The sequence below is a fragment of the Sinocyclocheilus anshuiensis genome, unplaced genomic scaffold (assembly GCF_001515605.1).
Source record: "Sinocyclocheilus anshuiensis isolate Anshui unplaced genomic scaffold, SAMN03320099.WGS_v1.1 scaffold1931, whole genome shotgun sequence".
In the NCBI taxonomy this organism is placed as follows: Eukaryota; Metazoa; Chordata; class Actinopteri; order Cypriniformes; family Cyprinidae; genus Sinocyclocheilus; species Sinocyclocheilus anshuiensis.
The window spans coordinates 331,527-354,408 of NW_015548329.1; the positions used below are offsets into that span (position 1 = coordinate 331,527).

At 37.1% G+C, this 22,882-nt stretch overlaps 1 protein-coding gene across 2 annotated transcripts in view; it reads right to left on the reverse strand.

Moving 5' to 3' along the window:
• Positions 1-22,882, reverse strand: part of zmat4a (zinc finger, matrin-type 4a) — an 86,965-nt gene that overhangs the window by 37,881 nt on the left and 26,202 nt on the right. For both annotated transcript variants that reach the window (XM_016444384.1, XM_016444382.1), the window contains exons 3-4: positions 17,964-18,053; positions 2,446-2,602 (exon numbers count right to left, since the gene is read on the reverse strand). In XM_016444384.1, coding sequence (XP_016299870.1) covers positions 2,446-2,602; positions 17,964-18,053 — 247 coding nt within the window. The remainder of the gene's footprint in view (positions 1-2,445; positions 2,603-17,963; positions 18,054-22,882) is intronic.

The following is a 22,882-nucleotide window of genomic DNA, read 5'->3' on the forward strand; positions in this document are numbered from 1 at the left end:
CAAAGTTGTTGTATTTCCTCAGCGACCAGCACGGATCAGCTCTAGGCATGACGAAGCGGATATCATCCTCTTTTGGAAGGCCAAACAAAGTAGTTTCGCTTTCACAACTAAACACAGAGCATCTCCACAACATGGCGCCGGCGGCAACAACAATACTACAGTGAGAATAAAAGTTACGCCTTCTTTCTTTGCGTGACCATTTGGGCGGTGTAATGCAAATCTTCCCACACAGTGACGTAGATATGTGGGGGCGTGTTTAAACGAGCCATTTTAGGAGGGCGTGGACAAGTCTTAACTTTTATAAAGAATATCTCTTTGGATTTGAGACTTTAGTCTTTGCAACTTTACAGATCTTCTTTATGCACCAAGAGCTTGTAACACTCCAAAGAGAAAGGACAAATTGAAATCGCATCATATGACCCCTTTAAAGTCACAATGTGACTGTTATATGATTTTTATAAAAAGCCAACCTAGATTTTGGCATTTTTATAAAAAGGCAAGGTTAGTTCAGATCAAACAGTAATCCCAAGAAAACTTTGTGATAAGAATTCATTATAAAATCAAATTAAACCAACACGAATACAAAGATTACATTTATAAGAATTCGGCATTTGTGTTTCGAACTAGATTTTTAAAAGATTTCTTGATCTCAAACTCTTAGACATCATTATTTGTAAATGACCTGGAACAGACTTTGAGATCACGTCAACATTCCAGTTCTGAACTTCAATAATAAACTATACATTCAAATATCACTTAATAGATAATCTTTCTCTCTAAAATGCTTCTCTAAAAACACTTTTAGAGACACCAGCACTTTTTTTTTTTAAGCGACACTGCAACATGTTTACAGTTTGTCCCCAGATTGCCAGGGCACTGAAAAGCTTACTGAGTTTCAAGAGAACTCCTCTCTGCTCAGTTAAGCTGGGCCTTAGCTAGTCTGTCTCAGTATGCCACATGTCAGAGGGATTGATGGTCTGCCTCAATCCACTCGGAGTGGGACACAAGCCTCGTCTGTCTCTAGCCATCAGATGCAGATGGCACAGCTAATGGTGGCATCAGTCAGTGACAGGAAACATGGGAGGAACAAGCAGAGAGAGAGAGAGCAAAGAAAAAAACAAGACTACGGTGGTAATATATTTTAAGCCAGATATGCTACATAGCCTTGCATTTAAAACCAGACTGTGAAAAGAATGAACCTATTAATTTTTAATTAACATGGCAACACACAAGACCAAACAATAATATGCACCATAAGGTTGATAAGTAATGGATAATTGTGCAATCAGATGGTTATGATAAAAAATAAGCCTATTCAGGGTGATAAAGGGTAATATTAAAACAAAAATGATTATACAAAAAATTATAATAATAACAATAATAATAAATGTACTATTTATTTTATTTAGATATGTTATAATAATAATAATAATAATAAAAATAATTTATTATTACTTTATTTAGATGTATTTTTATTTTATTATTTTTATTATAATAATAATAATAAAATAAATTTAATTATAAAAGTACCTCTATATAATAATAATAATAATAATAACAATAACAATAACAATAATAATACATCTCACAGAATAAACAGTGGTTTTCATCCACTAGTCTGCCTTGTATGCACATTAGATTACATCAGTTTGACACAGATAGTGGACAGACTGTGGCTCCATCTCAAGCGTTAGAATTGTGTAATTGATCCTAAACACTGGATGTGATGTGGTGGGCCTCCTAACTATGCCATATGTGGCACAGCTGTCCAGTGAAGAGTGTAATTAATAAACACATTGGTCATTTGGAGGCACAGCCAGTAGAAAAGCTGGTGACTAATGGATGCTGAATGGAACTGAGAGCCAGTGTAGTCTCTCTCTCCATTGGCTGAAATCGAAATGACACACGAAGCCTCTCTCTACTGTACACACTGTATATCCTTTTTTCATCCTCCTACAGGCAGAGGATTTATGAGAGCCCACAGATCCCTGAGTGTTTCCTGCTCATTTTTGGCAGGTCGCTATTGTGCTGTAAACAGGTCAGAAACCTAAAATGCACAGCAAAGCACTGCATCATAGAAACCTAATGCAAGAATGAACACAGACATGAATACAAATATGCAGACAGTGTGATAACAGCATTCTCAAACTCACTGCTTTCACTTGGCTGCTTCTGTAAAGCTCCTTTTACAAAGTCACAGACAGACACGTACACATTCTTCTGCCTTATTTTTAGGTCAATTACCCCTGTAAGCAAGTAGGCGGTGAGCACTGATGTGCAGTGCAAGACTGTGAGTGTCCGGCTCTTTCAAACGCCTGCCCTGATCCTCCAGCCACACGCAGTCATCTCCGACAGATCTCCTCATATATCAACACCCTCCTGGAGTTTTTGAAACATTTTAGTGCTTCGTGTGTGCATGTCTGTGTTTGTGTGTCTAACACGTACCTTTAGCTGTTATGGCAGGCTGTTCCCCCAGCAGAAGTTTGAGCCTCTTAGCATGGATCTTGCCTTGGTAATGAGACTGCGCTACCACCGCTGAAGTAAAGGACATGTTACACAGTGTACAGCACTTGTTTTTATCCACATCTCCCTCCTCATTCCCCTGCAACACATCAGACACATTTATCACGGTCAGAATGTCAGACAGAGCAAGGGCATGGGGTTGAAAGAGGAAATCAAGAGCTTAGCACAACATTTCTCGCAGCAGATTTTTTTCCTCCTAACCCCGGAGGTCAAACCCCCCATCAGCGCTTGAGGGTAAATGAGCTACAAATGTAACAGAGTGAAGAATGAGAGCGAGAGGGGTAGAAATGTCTCGGCTACTTTGGGATTGCTTATGTGGTTCCTGGTGGGATGCAAATGGAGGTGATTTACCAGTAATGGGGCCAGTTTGATTGAAATATCACAGGCAGAAATTGAGGAGTTCACCCACTGCCTGCTGTAAGACCTATTTCATATTTTACATCAAATACGCAGAGCCGATCCTCCCTATATGCAAAATACGCAAGCTCCGTTGGGCCCCCGAAACACCAGGGGGCCCCCTTGCTCTCAAAGATGATTTAATTTTAGTTTAATTTTTTAAATTGGCCAGCGGTTATGAAAACATGAATAATCATTTCTTTTAATGCGGTGCACTGTCACCCTTTCTACGTAAAAATCAGTCAAATCATGTAACGTGAATGTCGTACAGTCTTGCTCAAGACTAAAAAAACGAGTTGAAAGCGTACCGAGCCGCGGAAGAGACACTGGTTCTCAAACGCTTTCCACAAGCGCGATTCGAGACAGAGTGAAACACGTAAATGTTTCATTCATTCGTTCATAACCACTCATACCACACTCAACCCCCCCCCCCGAAACACGGACAAATGCGTTTCATTCATTCGTTCATAACCACTCATACAACATAGTTTTGCGTAGGGCCCCCAGAAGTCTAGGATCAGCACTGCAAATACAAGGTGTGAAATCTGGGGAGTAGAGGTCTTCTCGGGTCCTAAAATCTGTACCCAACCCGAATCGACCCAAATCACTTCTTACCCGAACCCAACATGCATTAAAATGAAAAAAATAAAAATAAAAACCCGACCCGAGACAGACCCGATGAAATTAGACCCGAGTTCGACCCGACCCAATGGCATTTATTTTCGAACCCGACTGGACCCAAACATAAACGGCATTGAAGTGTGCACAGTCTGCAGCCCCACAGTCAGTAAAGAAAAATCCCGACGTCTTGCAGACTGATTTGTCCACTTCTCCATTACTTTGATTTATTTACCAATTATTTAATTTATTGTTACTTTATATTATTGCCTACTTGATGGATACAAGTTATTTATGAGTTCGGCTTTCAGTTGTGACCAGTGGATTTGGAAAATAAACGTGATAGTTTGATAAAAATTAAATCGATAGCCGTTGTCTGCAACCTAATCTCCGGCGAAAGGCTTCTGCCCTGCATGAACACGCAGCATAATGAAGCGAGTGGATTTTTATAAGATATCTATAAGATGATTTCATTGCAAGATTATAAACGTACACTCCTTTTCTATGTGCGTTCCTCACTTAACATGAATGTACAAGTACACATCCGGGATAGTTTAAAAGAATTCGGGTCTTATCGAGTCCATTTGGAAAAAGCACATTTATTTTAAATTACCTGTGACCCGAGGTCGCTAATACCGAACCTGACCCGTGTCCGAGGCACTTGTAGAAATTTTGTGCCCAAACCCGCTCGGGTCGGACTTTGGGTTTTCGGATCCAAGAGGACCCATGAAGACCTCTACTATGGAGCCTTTTCAGTTTATTTTCCCGGTGATACATTCATCAGTATATGCTTGGGCTGGAGATCCAATATAATTCACTTTTAGGGTTTCTCGCCTATACCAAAAAGCCAGCAATTACTGAACATTAGATATAAAAGTTCTATACAATATTGTGTGCTAAAAAAAAAAACTAAAAATAAATCTAATTTTAAATGCCAATTTTAAGTCTATTAAGCATATTAGCGTAATAATGTATACTACAATTGAGGCATATAGATGACAATTAACAGTGTTAATAAATTATTAGTGTTATTAAATATTATTTTGAAGTTATTTAGCATTTTTAAATTTATAAAAAATTTCTTGTTTATTATTCCAAATAAACACTGTGCTTATAAATATAATGATTTGTTTCTTGAGCACCAAATCAGATTAGAATGATTTCTGAAGGATCATGTGACCCTGAAGACTGGAGTAATGGCTGCTGAAAAATTCAGCTTTACCATCTCAAAAATAAATTACATTTTAAAATATATTAAAATAGAAAACACTTAAAATTGTAATATTATTTCAACATATTACAGTTTACTGATCATGAATAAATAAAACATAGCTGCACTGTATTATCAAATGATAACTAGAATTCTGCCCTCTACAACACACCTGATTGATATCCCAACTGTTACCTTGGATGAACCAACGCCAATATCCCAAAAACAGAATTAAGGTGACAAACCTGATGAAATGTCTTTATTTTTTTGTTCATTACGCCTACTTTTCTCTCTTCTAAAAGAAAAGAACTGAACTAAAAACGCATGAATACTCAGAACATATCAAACAATCTGTAATAACAGACAAAGCAACAGTGACCACATAATAAAAGCAGTTACTCACACTTGTGTGGTGCGACATTACTGTCGGATCCAATATAGTAAGCACAGCATTGTCTTTTAGTTTCAATCTTTCTGAAAATCCTGTGTCGAATTGTGCCTTGTTTGTAAACGATCTTCTTTTGTGGAGACGGTGTTTAGCCACACTATTACATCATAAAGTGGCACATTCCACAACCTGTCATTTTGGCAGATTTTCTTTGTGTGTGTGTTCCATAAAGCAGAGTACATTTTTGTGAACAATGAAAGATCTCAGTTCAGCAATGCTTTTGAGGCTTGCAGGCAGTAGTTGCTGGTGAAAGCGCTCTGGGTCTTTGCAGAGATTGCTTTAGTGTAAAACCTTTTGAGGATTAATTCTGTTTACACAGTATATATGGTTGTATGGCTGTGCAGCGTGGCTATTGCTTCATGGCTTCAGAATGCTCAAAACCAAATGTTACTAGCACAATGTGCTTTTAACTGGAGTACATTTATTTATTTTATTTTATTTTATTTATTGGTTTATTTAATAGGGACCATGCATATTCAAGAACGTTGTTGTATAAATATACACCATGTAAATATGCCAGAATTAGTAACAATAACTACTTTTCATCTGCAGTCCCTAGGCAGGTAACATAAAACTAACATAAGGACAGCCAACAATAATACAACATTCATTCACTATAAATGTAAATTTATATAAATTTATGGATTATTCACTTATATTTTTATTGTTTACTACTTATTTCCTCCAGCAAGAATGGAAGTGTCCTCTTTGTGACAGAACACAATGATAAAGGAAAAAAGGTCAGAGAACTCATGACTTATGGCGCTTTTCCACTGCGTGGTACGACTCTGCTCGGTACGGCTCAGTAAGGCACGGTACGGCTCGGCTCGGTTTGCATTTCCACTGCAGTTCAGTACCACTTTAGAGTGGGTGGGATTATTCACATGTCGTTAGTTGTGCCGCCTATACTGCCGCGACTCCTGAAAAACTTTTTCATTCCGCGTCGCCCCATCAAGCTCTCGCTGGATCCAATCCTCTGCTATCAATGAGAGGAACGTCTGTACTTCCTCAACAGACAACGAAACAACCACTTTTTAGTTGTTAAAAAAAGGTGCGCTCGTTCAAAACAGTTGCGTTCGATCCTTCGCTGGCTGTGCGGATTTAAATCTAGCGGTTCTTTTGTGTTTGTGTCGCAAGTTCAGTGACGCAGGTAGTGACGGTTCTCTCCGGCCAATCCGTGATCAGCAGAGTTTACACGTCACGTTTTGGTAACAGTACGGTTCACTTGGAACCCCAACCGAGGTGGTACTAAAAAAAGTACCAGGTACCAGGTACTGTACCCAGTGGAAAACCCCCCAAAAGTGAACCGTACCGAGCCGTACCGTGCCATGCAGTGGAAAAGCACCATTAGTCTGATCTGTGTCTCCATGTGAAGATGCTATGCCAACCATGGCAAGCACAGTGCTGTCAGTTCACATCTCATCAGTTAGGTTCCAACAGATACTTCAAAACCCAGATACTTCCCCATATTTGAAAGATACATTAGATATTAGCTTTTAAAGACATGCAATATCTATATTAAGGCTATAATTTTTTGGAAGATGGTTTCAAATCTGCATCACCCACAACAGCGCCACAGTTTAACATCTCAGTACTGGTTCTGACAAGGCTAAAGTTTAAATACCATGACAGAAGAAAACTGATTGACAGGTTTCATTTTCATTCACATGTCATGTGTAAGCTCAGCGGTACACAGGGTTGGGAGGGTTACTTTTAAAATGTATTCCGTTACAGTTACAAATTACTTCATTAAAAGATTATTCAGTACCGTAATCCAAGTACCACAATATAAAAGTAATGTAATCTGATTACTTTTGGATTTCTTCAAGTTACATATGTAAATAAAGTTAAAAAAGCAATATCTAAGTACTTTTATTTAACTATGACTTTAAAATTAAAACTAATAAAAACTATAGTAAAAACTGAAACTATATTTGAAACTATTTAAAATCATGTCTTTTTTCACCATCTAGACATTACAGCCCATATATATTTTTATATAAAAGGCTATGCAGACATCTAAGTATTACAGTTTTATTTTTATTATTATTTTTTTGTTTCTTTAACGTAGTAAAAATCAAATTACTTCATTAAAAGAGTATTCAGTACCGTAATCCAAGTACCACAATATAAAAGTAATGTAATCTGATTACTTTTGGATTTCTTCAAGTTACATATGTAAATAAAGTTAAAAAAGCAATATCTAAGTACTTTTATTTAACTATGACTTTAAAATTAAAACTAATAAAAACTATAGTAAAAACTGAAACTATATTTGAAACTATTTAAAATCATGTCTTTTTTCACCATCTAGACATTACAGCCCATATATATTTTTATATAAAAGGCTATGCAGACATCTAAGTATTACAGTTTTATTTTTATTATTATTTTTTTGTTTCTTTAACGTAGTAAAAATAAATATAGTTTATACACAACATTAAACAATGTACACCATATACATATTAGTCTATTTTAAAATAAGCCTAAATGTCGAAATGTATGTGAAATGCTATTATCTTTCTTTATTTCATTGACTGATCCGTGGTGTGGGGACTCTCGTGTTAATTTCTACATTTTACAGCTCATTTTCCACTAGAAAACTTACACACAACTGCAGTCATGCACACCATGGAATTTTAAATCACTAACAAACACTAAATTTTAGCTAACATGAAGATTTGCATGCTAGTCGTACCTGCTTAAAACTAATAAAAACTATAGTAAAAACTGAAACTATATTTGAAACTATTTAAAATCATGTCTTTTTTCACCATCTAGACATTACAGCCCATATATATTTTTATATAAAAGGCTATGCAGACATCTAAGTATTACAGTTTTATTTTTATTATTATTTTTTTGTTTCTTTAACGTAGTAAAAATAAATATAGTTTATACACAACATTAAACAATGTACACCATATACATATTAGTCTATTTTAAAATAAGCCTAAATGTCGAAATGTATGTGAAATGCTATTATCTTTCTTTATTTCATTGACTGATCCGTGGTGTGGGGACTCTCGTGTTAATTTCTACATTTTACAGCTCATTTTCCACTAGAAAACTTACACACAACTGCAGTCATGCACACCATGGAATTTTAAATCACTAACAAACACTAAATTTTAGCTAACATGAAGATTTGCATGCTAGTCGTACCTGCAAATGTTCAAGTTGTTTGAGTAGCCTTTGTTAATAAACTCTGCGGACCCGGATACGGGTCCAAAATCGCATTAAAAATGTTTATGCTTCATTTACATAGCCTTCCTTATATGGTATCAGCCCATATATGGGTTCATTTGAAAGCTTGGAGTGTCTTCTTTACAGAGAATACCATTCCTTCTGGTTTTTATATTCATAAAGCAGTAAAATTAAGCTTAGAAATGTATTTGTCCCACACACGAATTTCCGCCTAACCATTGCGAATAATTTTTACGAAGAATGTGTATTTTATATATTTTTCACAAAAAAGTCAAGTCATATATCACAAGAAAGCTCTCATGCTGTACTGTGACAGTTGTGGGGTCGGACACATTCACAGGGTTGTTTGGCAAACAAAAAAAAAGAACATTATTTGAAAATGATTTTCCTTGAAACTAACTAGTAACGGATCTGCCATTGCCATTAGCCCTTGACAGGCTCAGACTACAGATTATGGAGGGATATTTGAAACCACAATACCAAGAAAGTTTACTCACTACAATATGGTGAAAACACATTTAACATTTAGGATGCTTTTGATATCAAGTTTTGCTGGTTAGCGTTGTCCTTGACAGGGTACAAGATGACCTACAATCTAAAACATGACATTTCTTTTCTGAAATTGTTTTGTTCAAAATAAATAATGGTAAATTAAATACTATGAAATGAATATAAAATAGGAAATATACAAAGACAGTTTACTACAGGAAACTACAGTTCAGTGTAAATACCAGTGTAAAAACCAGTGTAAAAACATTAAAATGGTCCAAGAACTGGTAACTTAAACAGGGTTCGTACAGATACTGCAAAATAAACATTATTTTGCTAATCAAGAAATCTACTGATTATTTTGACAGGTGAGTAATCTGATGTTTTTTTAGTAATACAAATAGAACTAAGTGAAAAACAAACTTTAATATGACTATATTTATATATAAAGTAACGATGAGGCAATAATAATTGGCCTCAAATAAAGTATCAAAACCAAGTAAATGCTGGTTAGCTTTGTCCTTGACAGGGTACTAGATGACCTACAATCTAAAACATGAAATTTCTGAAATTGTTTTGTTCAAAATAAATAATGGTAAATTAAATACTAGGAAATGAATATAAAATAGGCAATATACAAAGAAAGTTTACTTCATGTATTTCAACGACGTTTAAATCCATTTAATTTTAATATCTGGCCACATGCAAAGTCAGAAACTTATTTTGAAATCGCGACGTACCATACATCGCATATTTAGAAATATGTTGATGTATTCTCCTGTGTTGGCATCAAGTGAGTTTTCTCAGATGAACGTTAAGCAACCCAAACTCACTGCATATGCAGAGGAAGAGTTTAGCCCCTTTTACACATACAGTCTTTACTGGTAAGTTACCATTAAGAGATCATGTGTGATTCAGAACCTTTTCAAAAATCCCGGTAAATTTGTTCCGGCAATCATATCGTTCTTATGGAGATGACATGATTACTCTGAGCTGTTTACAAAGCTCCGCTGCTTTTTAATTAGTTTTCCTATATAAATATGCATTAGATGGACATCTTTGACCATTGCGCCTCGCAGCTTTTTCAACGTGTCGCGCTTCTCTATTCATCAGGGCTGCGACTCTGCAATTGGACACTATTATGCGCGTCTCGTATTTATAAGAGCAAAATATTCTGATTGGCTAGTAATGTTAGTTTGGTTGAGAGTGAAAGCTGTGCTCCTCTCATACCATTGGTAGGCGAAATCATGGACTCGAAAGTGATATCAACAAGTTTTTTAACCATTCATCAGCTGCGACTCTGCAATTGGATACTATTATGCGCGTCAAGTGTTTATAAGAGCAAAAACGTCTGATTGGCTAGTAATGTTAGTTTGGTTGAGAGTGAAAGCTGTGTTCCTCTCATACATTGGTAGGCGAACTCATAAACTCGAACGTGATATCAACAATTGTTTTTAAATGTAGGATGACTATCTTTTTTTTCCCGCAGCCAAACGCCGCACGACGGAGATCCGGCATGGTGCCGGAGAACTTTAAGCCCTGTATATGTAAATAAATAAATACAATAATATATAAATAATAAAATAATACTGATAAGCAAAGATATTACTCAACTATTGACTGCACATCTTGACTTTAAGTGTAAATGTATGAAGGCAGCAGCAGAGCAGGTTTAAACAAAGCTTTATCTGTGCATACATCCCAATAGTTCTGCTGATACCCAAGAAAGAAACGTAAACTGAACTGTAAATATAAGGAGAAAACTGCTGTATCACTCTCAGGCTGTCTGGACATTCCACACACAGTCATTGATCTGTCATTAACTGCATTAACTGAGTGAAACAAAGACTAGAACAAAAGTTGAGGATCCAGGCTCGAGTTCCAGCTCACTTTCTTCTATCTTCTTTCGTTCTGGTCCTCCACACGCTCTCCGTCTGCCCTGCTCTCCCCTGGAAACACGAGCCCCAGCAGGGGTTGATTTAATCACCGCTAATTAAATAGGAGTAAGTATACGAAGGGCTATTCGATCAGTGCAGAAGTTGTCCCAGGCCGCTAATTGTATCCTCCGCCACAGCCCTTGCATTGAGTTACAGTGCTGGAGACTTGGGGAGCGATTTTTAAAGTGTCCTTAGGGGACCATGTAGCTATTAGTAGCTGCCGCAGACAGCTGATTTGTGTTAAGCAGATTGATGTGACCAGTGATCTCGTGTACGATCTGCTGCCACTTTATTAGGTGTTGAGAGAGCAGAGGACAGCTTGTTAGAAACTGGCTGCTTACTGACTTTTAATGCAGGTGAATTTTACTTCTCCATTGGTCAATGGCCAGTTTACTCTTACACAACCCTATGCTCTGGGGAAACAGAGAGGGAAAAATTAATCTAAAGAAAATGCAAGCAGCACATGTGTGTAACACTGACTGACAGGTACAGTTGGACTAGTTGACAACATAATAAAATTACTTACCTTTAATTATTAACATTTCAACATTCCCCTTAACATTTAAACTGTTGAAAGTGTAGCTTTTGCATGTGTGTGTGTGTGTGCGTGTTTAAGAATGGCTTGAAAAAAAATGTTCACACAACATTGTAATTGAAGAAATCAAGAAAATAAGGTTTTGTCTAAATGTCTAAGGTAATGTATAATGTAATTATAATGTATAGGGTAATCTATAATGTCTAAGGTTTTTCTGATGAAGTAAAATTGCTGGCACAAAACTTTCAGTTGTTTTATTTTCTTGCTGAGGAGCCAAAAACATTACAACAGCATTCACACAACAGTAGCCATGTAGAGTTCATTGATCTATAAATATCAGAAAGAGCTATGTAGTGGAAAAATAATTGCTTTCAGTTCCACTCTACTCCCTCGGTCCTACTGTGAAAAGTGCTGATTTTGACTGAACGCTTCCTGACTTAGTTTTTCTCTATCACGTTTATAGGTTAATGACAGAGAAAGAGAAAGGGTAATCACAAAATTCCACATCTTGCACTAATTTTATATTGATTTTCAGAAGTACATTAACTGATAAGTGATAAGAGAGTGTAAGAGGATTATCTCAATATTTAAGTGGGAAAACTGACCCTAAACATTCAAATTTAATTAATTCAAACTAAAGGCTTAAATGAACAGTTCTCTCTCTCCCCTCCCTACAAAAAAAAAATAAAAAAATAAAAAGTGGATACAGGATGCACCTGAGCTCAATTTGAGTGTCATGGCAAAGGCTGTGAATACTTATGTACAATTTGCAAAGATTTCAAACAAACTTCTTTCACGTTGTCATTATGGGGTATTGTTTGTAGAATTTTGAGGAACGCACTGGATAGCTGGCCAATCACAGCACACCTCGCTTTTCAGACCGATGAGCTTTGTAAAAATCGACGCGTTTCAGAAAGGCAGGGCATAGAGGAGAAACAATAATGTACAGTATGTGGAAAATAATGTGTTTTTTTAACCTTAAACCGCATAAACACATTTCATTACACCAAATGCACGAAATAATGTTCTTTTTTGCAGCATCATATGACCCCTTTAACAAAATGTGGAAAAAGTGAAGCGCTGTGAATACTTTCCGGAAGCACAGTATATACATACATACATATATATTTTGAAAGATTATTACAAAATAGGAATTTCATTTGTTAAAAAGCATAAAACCTACAGGTCTGAAAGCGCCCTAACTTGTCTCTTAAATGTAGCCACTTTTATTTTCATACGGTCTCTCTCTCCTTTCTGAAAAAATGCCAGTTTTGGCCTATGATCTATACTCATTGACAAGACATGTCCATATTTCTACCTCATTAACATCACTTTCAGTGGGTAATGGCTCATTAAAATTTGCTGTCCAACTTGCACAAAGTAGTGGTTAAACGGATCGTAGTTGATCCTTGATATGTACGGACCAAGCCCCACGGTTCGGCACGCATGTGAGCTGCGGATTAATTGCAAAATTTAACCATAATAGAGTATAAGTTTATCATTTGTTCGTATTTACACAAGCAAGCTATTTTTAAACAATTCCAGAGAGAAAAAGCGAAAGGGAACTCGATTCGTTACTCACGCGCTGTTATCTACGCGCACAGCCGCACACACATGAAGCGCGCACACGCGTTTCAGATGGAGCGCGAACACCGAACTGAATCCTCTTCTGAATCCTCTGAACAGACACATACACATAAAATTATGACAAAATACCCATCTTAATAATCATTCAGGTAAACGCAGTCAGTTATATCTCAAGTGAATGAAAACAGGATCTCATTATATCGGATCCGTGCATCAGGTCTTAAAGGGGCAGTGGCCTATAAATACTGCTGCTGTCATTAATGATCATCAAACAACAAAACAGCTGTGATAAAAATCTATATTTAATTTATACAGTGAACACTATGCAGTGTTATTTTCCCTAATTATTACATTTCTGTATTTGAATACTACCAACCTTATTTTATTTGTAACATATTCTGTTGTATTTATCTATGCTTGTAATCTGTGTATTTGTTCTTATTTTTACTGGCTGTTCTCGTCTCTTTAATCATGTTTAAACTTTCTTAGTTAATCTAGTAGTATTTGCTGTGGTATCAAAGAAGTACTTCGCTTTAAGTAATAAATGGAAAGCAAGTTAAATTTAAATATTTTTCTTTTCTTGCTGATCCGAAAAATGATCCGATCCGTGGGTCAAAAACCGTAATGTGATCCGAACCGTGAGATTTGTGATCCGTTGTCTGCAGAGCCTATTGACAGATGACACGTGGACACATAGCGATCGATGACTATTTGAATGTCTGTTCATTGCTACTATCGATGTGATACAAGCTAAGTGTTAAAGTTCAGTCGAAGAACTCAGAAGCAGCACATAGTCTTTTGAAATCTGGCCACTCAAGGTGGCGGTTCCCTACACAATAATCGTATAAGTAGCTTCTATATCAGGGGTGCTCAAACTCGGTCCTGGAGGGCCGGTGTCCTGAAGAGTTTAGCTCCAACCTCAATTAAACACACCTGAACCAGCTAATCAAGCTCTTAATAGGCATACTAGAAACTTGAAGGCAGGTGTGTTGAGGCAAGTTGGAGCTAAACTCTGCAGGACACCGGCCCTCCAGGACCGAGTTTGGGCACCCCTGATGTATACAATTACTGTGACCATAGAGAATATCAATAAAACATACACGGTGCTCAATATCATTTAATTCTAACCATATCCCATAGCCGATGGCTATGATTTCGCATCCTCTGACTCTCACATAAACATTTAGATGTGCATTTGGTCTCCTGCTGTGAGAGCTTTGTTGGTCTGTTTGGAAGCTGTCTAAAGAACATGTAACATCTGCAAAAACCACAGGCATCATAGACTTTCTCTGCCCAGCCGAGAGCGCAAAAAGGCAGATCCCAGCAACATTCACACAACCTTATGTTTGTGAACCCCTCTCGTTGTGTGAAGAGCCCATCAAGCACGGCCATAAAGCAGAAGCCTGCTTTATCCTACTGAGAGAAGCAGAGCAGACAGACTATCATCTCAGCAAGACTCATCTCAGAAGATGGCTGAAGTTCAGAAATTAGTTAAGACTTTCTTGAACTTTCTTATTTATTTCTTGAATTTAATTGGCCTTCATTTAAAACCTGCTCCATTCTCAAACCCAAGCTTGAATGCACACAAGATCACCTATTAACTCAAAGTGACAATGCAGTACAAAACCAGATGGATCAAAACATTTCACACACATCAAGCTGCTATCTCCTTGTGATGAAATGCTGGACTGACATACTACAACCCTTGATTCACCTCTACAATCATCCTTAAATAGGGCACCAGTCACTAAGTATTCACCGCGCTAACAAACATACTGTAAAGCAGGTTTGCCAACCTGGGGTTGCCAGAGCTCTTCCAGGGGTCTGCAATACACTTGATTTTAGGGGAACTAGTTATGATTTCACTCATAAACACGATCAAATAATGCCAGCTATAAACAAATAAAAATCCACGCAATAAAAGTTACTTTAGATGATGAAGAGGTGTTTCTGTGTGTCAGACAGGTGTCTTTTGACATGTCTTGCTGTTTTTTTTAGCATCTTCTGCAATGAACAACACATTTTCATTGCATTGTACTCCAGCTATGTATTTGTAAATGCAAATCAAGTGCTTAAAATGCTTGATCAAAATAAAAAATCTCTGCTAAATACCACCTAGAATACAAATCCTGTCATACAGAAACTATAGTTCTGTCAGGACCACTATCGTCAAAGATGATTGACAATTAGCATACAGTTTGGATTGGCGGTATGGTTCCGTTCTGGGCAAGAACTCCCTGCGCATCCATGCAGCCTAGCATGGATGAGAGCAGGGAGAGCAGCGATAACCCCCCCAGGGTAAACAGAACAGAACCAACATAAATGTATGCAGATATCGTTAAAGTTCAATAATGTTATGTACACATTTTAGAATTAGTCTGATTCAAAGGAGAATCAGAATGCTGAATCCTGACTGACAGAGGAGGAGTTGGGGATGGAGGAGGGTAATTAGCTATTGAGCAATGCGAAAACTGCTGATACTACTGCAGGACCTTATATATGAATGCTTAGGTGTCGTATTCCCATAGGTTGATGGGGATCAGCTGAGAGTCAGCTGATGCGAGCTTGACTAACGTGACCTGCCAGAACTAACGCTACGCTTGATTTCTGTCAGGACCACTATCGTCAAAGATGATTGACAATTAGCATACAGTTTGGATTGGCGGTATGGTTCCGTTCTGGGCAAGAACTCCCTGCGCATCCATGCAGCCTAGCATGGATGAGAGCAGGGAGAGCAGCGATAACCCCCCCAAAACAAAACCATATGCCGATATCCCCCAACACAACTGATAGCAAATTTCAAAGCCTTAAGCAACAAGCATGTTGCCCTTAACCAACAATCAAATATGTTGCCAAAACCCGCATAACCTGTAGCAACAATTCTGTTGCCTTTAACAGTTGACCTAATTAATATGTTGCCAATACCTTAAAAGCTTAAGCAACATGTTCTTAATAACACCAGATAGACTTAAGAAAAACATGTTCCAATTCAACTACAGCTTTCAGAACAAGCATGTTCCGAATAACGACCGGATTGCTCTGGAACAAGCATGTTCCCAACAATACAGCTATACCTTAAGAACAAGCATGTTGCCAATACAACTACAGCTTTCAGAACAAGCATGTTCCCAATAACGACCAGGTAGCTTAAGACAAGCATATTTCCAATACGACTAGACAGCTTAAGAACAAGCATGTTCCCAATATGACTCTCTTGGAGCTGCGCTGCAGCAGAAATGATTCAGTTTGCACCATGGTCGTTATTTCCTGCTGCTTAAATCTGTGCTGTAGTGCTATAAAAATTAGTCTCGTGTAGCCAGACCTTCAGACTGACAGCTGAAGGTCTGGAATTCATGGCAGCTTTCTTTGGCCAAGCCCGCCCATGAGGCCATTTGACCGACATGTCAGACAACCAATCACAGTTCATTTCATTCAGCGGCACGTTTCGGGGCGTGGAAATGTTGCCTCAATAACAGACTGTGTGTAAAACTCTCGGACGTATTTGAAAGATTCTGTGCCGCAAACTTAAATATTTTACATACTTTGAGAATACAGCGTTTAGTTGATCCTGATAAGCGCTCGTCGTCACAGTTGTAAACAAGACGGCTTTCTTCTTTTGTAAGGGTTTGGCGTCACGGCATCTTTGTTTCCAGCGGATCTGTGCCGCAAACTTAGATATTTTACATACTTTGAGAATCCAGCGTTTAGTTGATCCTGATAAGCGCTCGTCGTCACAGTTGTAAACACGACGGCATTCTTCTTTCGTAAGGGTTTGGCATCATGGTATCTTTGTTTCCAGCGGAACGTTAAAGAACTTGACACACACGTCTCCCGGAAATCCTGTAGAATTCAACCAATCCGATGATGACTTCGAAACTCCTGAAGTGTTTCCACTTTTCTGTGCCGTATGCATCAGACGTTCAGCCAACGGTCCGAGGACGTGACGTCTGAGGTGACGTCTATATAAAAATAATGTCGACTTGACTAGGTTAAAGAGGACATAACACACACAGTTTTGGCCAATCTCATGTTAATCTTGAATACCTATAATTGTAGTACTGCATCATTCACATCGCCGAAGAGTCTTCAGTTTTATCAGATTTATAAAAGAAAGATACAGCTTGCGATTCTCTCCGAAAACAGCCAAGCTCCTGGAGGCGAGCCATGGGCGGAGCTGTAGAGTTGCGAGCACTTACACTTACTAACAATCACAGACATTTGATGCAGTTTTACACATAACCTGAGAGCATTAAATGGGACTTAGCTTGTGAAGAGTTTGAGAGAGTGAAACGTAGCAGCTGTGAAGTGGCTGCTTGATCTCTTGATATCCTTCTTGGAGATGCAGTTCCCATCTGACTTGTTCGTGAGTCAGTCACATAACTTGTGGAGTTCATGAAAATAATGTAGAAATGGTTTTGCCTGCCGAATTAGCCATTTAATTAGCTATTGAGCAATGCGAAAACTGCTGATACTACTGCGGGACCTTATATATGAATGCTTAGATAGGTGTCGTATTCCCATAGGTTGATGGGGATCAGCTGAGAGTCAGCTGATGCGAGCTTGACTAATGTGACCTGCCAGAACTAACGCTACGCTTGATTGCACACTGATATTCTATAGCAATCACTAATATCACACTACATATATCACTCCATGACAGGAATTGTGATACATTAATAACTGCCAAACTGTCCATGGATGCAGGTTTCTTATTTGTAATTCAAATGTATTTACTATGATTTCAAAAGAAATTTGCATCATACCTACACAAATTCAGTCAATTAAATTAATTGTTTGCATAAAATTAAGTGCTTTTTAACGGTTGGGGTTCATGAAGCATATTATTATGAAAAAGATTGGCTATGGAGAGCAATTGCTAGAAAAGCTCATTAAAAGAAAAAACAATCACCACGTTGATCTTTTCAAAGAATGTTACAGAGCAAGTCATTTATGAACTCAATATAGAGGTGTCATTTGTGAAAAAAAAAAAAGAATAGGATGAGATATACTCACGTCATCTGTTCTGAGCTTCTTAGCTGGACATCCCCCGTCTACTGGATGCAACATATAATACAGACGAACTTTGTTTGCATGTTTCCGGCTCTGAAAAAGATAAATGGGGAGGAAATAAATTATTATTTAAATATGTGTTTATTATTCTTAACAATCAGATTATTCTGCAATCAGAGTATTATAAGAGAATAAGACGGCTGTAATAAATCAAAGTGAAAGATCAGTACCTTATTAGTCTTTTTTATATCGTTTTTATATCTTATGGTTTGTCTATTTACTGTAAGTTTACAATCCTGGGACAGACTAGAAAATCTATTAATTGTGAAAAAAAAGTATTTAAAAAAATTACCAAAGAAAGATGAGCACTGGAGCAGGGACTGAGTGAGAAGCGAATGGCAGTGCCCATCTCATGGAGAGGCCAATAAATAATTACTCTGGAGCCACAAATCACAAACCCATCAATTACTTGGGTTTGGCGGCACAGCTTTCAGAGAGTGGGCCAAATCAATTCACCGCTCAGTTTACCTGAAAATGACGTTGTTTGACAAGAGGGTAATTGAACTTCATCCTCAACACAAAGGAAAGAGGCAAAGTGTGGAAATGAAGGACAGAGAGTGGAACTGGAATAATATGCATTGAAAGCCACTCATTTCCTCTTGAAGAAGTGAAAGATTTTCTGTCTGCTTTTCTTAGACTCTCAAAAAAAAAAGACACATTCACCTGGATGAAACAGACCTGACTGACTACAGATGAATGTGGTTCAAAAATATGGTCTGTCACCTTGTGTTTAAAGATTGCCTGAGAGAATCTTATTAGCCTGGTCCTCCTATTTCTCCCCTCAAGAGAGTAAATATGAAATGAGACAGAGAGAGATCGAAAGGGACAGATGGATCTCAAGATTTACTGAGAATGCTGCCGCTTCAGCACCTGGAGAGTGTGCAAATAGAAACATATTTCTCTTCAACCTCTTCAGCAACAATTCTATCCATAATTTCTCAGTTTCCTATAACACCAGCATGCAAATAAATATGCAAATGTGTCTGTATCCATTCCTGTCTGTAAGTGTTGTAATAGTCAGGTGCTATAAACTGATTTTCTCTAAATATATAAATAAAAGAGATTTATTCATTTAAATCATACCAACCTCCAAATGTTTTAACTGTAATATTTAATTAAAAAAATAGCATTATATTATTGTCAGGCCAAGCACTTTAATATAAAATTTGCACAAATACATATTATAAATGCTTGTGTGTTTATCATGTTGGAGATAAACTGTTAACCCCAAAGAAATCATCAGATGTGATCACAATTCATTTGTTTAATTATAAATAAATAAACATTCCACAGCCACACTCCTCAGCAACAAACAGTGGGCTTGTTTTCGAAGAAATTTCACTTGTGGACTAATCTGACCCGAAGTGTACTTTTAAGTACTCTTGACTCCAGTTCTTAGGGGAGTCTTGGGTATGGTAATTACATGGAGGTAGGCAAAACTAGTCTCAAAGGGTGAAGTAAACTCAGATTGGGGTTGAACTGTCACAGCGATAGATTTAGAGGGCCACAATTTAGCTTTAAGCACAAAAAGCACATGATGTTCCAAACCCCACTGTCATTTGGCCAGAGGAAAACATCAAGCTCTACTCATGGGTAAGCACAGGGGGAAAATAACTGGCAAATGGAGAAAGCTTTCATGACTCATTACTGTAAAAGGACCCACACTCCAGTGGTAAAGGACTGTTTGCTGAGACATGTCTCCTTCAGGGTTTACTTTACTTTCTTATCAAAAGTGAGTTAAAGAGTAGATGACCCTGTCAATACTGAGGGAATGATTCCTGCATGCACGTTTATTCACTTGAACCAGACTCAATTTTACCTAACATCATTTTATCTTTGCTCAAACATATGTATAGTTGATTGATGCTGATACCCATGTTGCTAATTTACAGTGTTGGGAGTAACGCATTACAAAAGTAATAATATTACAGTAGTATATTACTTTTTGCTGTAACGCTGTAATATAAGGCATTACTAATAACATTTGGGTAATATTATTACTCGTTACAATCTCAGTAACGCAAGTTACAACAACATATTTTAACTCTGAGCTCAGGCCAAACACACATTTGCTCATGTGATGAGCATGTTTTTTAAGCGCATTAAGTAAGCCTGGTTTACATAATAAATAATAGTTTAGCATTCAAATACATTGCAAATATAGACACATTTAATGGATTAATGCCGAATGAGAGAGGTAGGCTGCACCAGAACGCCGTTTGCTTTCAGTTTTGCATTGAATTAGCCTATTCGTTTTGGCTTGTTTAACTTATATTTTTCATTCTTGTTTTCTTCTGAAACCGTTCAAAATAGCCTATAGGCTAGGTATTGTGTTTATTGTTTGTATATTATAACATTTTGCTTTATTTACCGGTGTTATTTATGAATGTAATAATGCGGTTTGTGCTTATCTGTGTTTAACCTAAACTACAACGTAACATTAATGTAGACCTACATACCGGTATCTAAATATGATTTTATAATTTTATGCTATATAGACCTACCACATTACCCTCCACTGGATGTAGAATGAGCAGCCAGCAATAAACTACATTTTGGCATTTACTTCTGTGGATATTTTGGTGAAAGTAACTCAAAAGTAACTCAAAAGTAGTGTAACGCATTACAATTCAGAGACAGTAATATTGTAATGTAACTAATTACTTTCAAAAGACAGTAACTAGTAATATATAATGTATTACATTTTGTTAGTAACTTGCCCAACACTGCTAATTTACCTTTTTAAACAAGTAGTGTAATTGTTGGAGAGTATGCTCTTTTTCCTGAAGGGCTTCATCAAGGAAAAAGCAGACTCTGCCACGTTTAGAGATAACAGCAGCATGTGTGCCATAAGGTGCGTACAAATTAAAACCAGTCAAAGACTGAGACACATTTTAGAGGAACCCCGGCAGCAACCGAGCACGGAGTTAAATTTTGTCTTATAGCATTTCAATCAGACAACATAATTCAAAGGAAAAATGCAGGAAAAGCCTAATTTATTCAATATATTAAATCCTGCTCATGCTGTGAGCTGCTCATATGTTATTCTGGGGTTTTGTCAATACTGGTTTATTGTGAGTTTGGCGAGTTTTGACTCCTAGAGCAAAAAAGTGAGATAATGATTATGCACATTTCTATGAAATAGTTTAAGAGAGAAAAAAATCAAATCGGCCATTCAAATACAAATGCCAATAAATTCTTCTTCTAATGATATAGCAATATATTTAAAAAAAAAAAAAGTGTAAAATTGCAACAAAAAAAAAAAAAAATCAAACAGATGGTGCTGAAAAAATAAATTTCCAGCTACAAATTTGAATTAGTCATCTGCATCAAGTAAACTGGGTTATTAACATGCCATAGATCCACTGCATATTCTATTCCAAGGCACTATATGCATCCTAACTATTTGGCCTCTGGTTGCTTAGTCAATAGAACATGTTCAGACCCAGTTTTGGGAACAGGAAGACTATCACAGAATGCCAGGAAACTGAGTGGGATTTTAGATTCATGACAAAACCTCATATAACCCTATCATATTCACTACGCTGACGGAGGTTTTGTAGAAAATATCACAGCACCACTATGAACTTTAAGTACAACTGAAAAAAATGCCTCGAATGGGCAGACTAAATGCTATTAGTTTGAATACAAGACAAACCAAATACTTTACTGGTAGTAAAAATCCTGAGCATCAAACGGTAAGACTTGACTTGACGTTCTGAAAACATGGTGCATTGTGAATCTAAATGGGGATCAAAGTGTGGAAAAGTGAGTTCATTAGCAATCAGTTTATCTTGGGTATGAAAGACTTTCTGTTAGACCCAAGGACTCTTCACATGATATGTTTTCATGTTTTTTCTGACAGGCCCTCATCTATATTTCATCAGAGCATCACAAGCCTTTGTTCTGTCCATTAACTCCATCTTCTTCCAATTTGTTTGCCGCTCCTCCCCACTTCTAAGAGCTAAAGAAAGTATCAGTAGAGACAATGGAGAATTATGCTACGGCTTCAGTTCTGCCAGATAATCTGTAAGATCCTCAAAGCATAAAAATCCACTGCAGCAAGATTTAAAACCATCTAATGCCTTCCTCAATGAATGTATTGTGCTTTGTGTCTTCAATACGGTGTTATGTTAAGTGGTTAGGAATTTCATGGCAATTAAAAATAAGAACAAAAAAATCTTTACACTGATAAGAAAAAAAAAGAACATTATCAAAGGTTAAATGCAACATTTATTGTATTTTGTGTGCCGTTTTTACTCTTTATTTCAATATATGGCCAAGATCTCACTGAAGCCATTTTATCTTCACATTGCAAGCAGTGAATCCCTCACTGTTATGGCTGGTTTAACCTGACAAAATAAGCATTAAAACACTGGACAATGTAACTGCAGAACCTCTGAAAAATGCATTAAAAAACTCCTAATAAAATTATCTAGACATCCTTTATATAACTGCCTTTGTTCTTAACTATGAAAGAAAATAAATAGTCAAATCAGCAGACAATGATTCATTATACTGTAACTGTACAATATGAGCTACTCCACAAATTATGACTAACTTTAAAGAAATACAATTACTGGTGCCTTTTTAATATGAAAAACAAATTTCATGTTGCATTTGAAAGACACGCTGGGATGAGAACCCAAAGATCTGGCCTCATGCATCCCAATTTTATTCTCACTTGTTAGCACTATCTTAGGAAGCGTCTTGCAGAGAAATTATTTCTTCTTTTTATATGACTCTAATGGCTGTTAGGCCAACAAGAACATCCTGATTTAGTCAACTGTACAGGAACTAATTGAGGAAGCCAAATTTAGAGCCATATTTAAAGACATTACTGATCCTCACTTAGATAATAA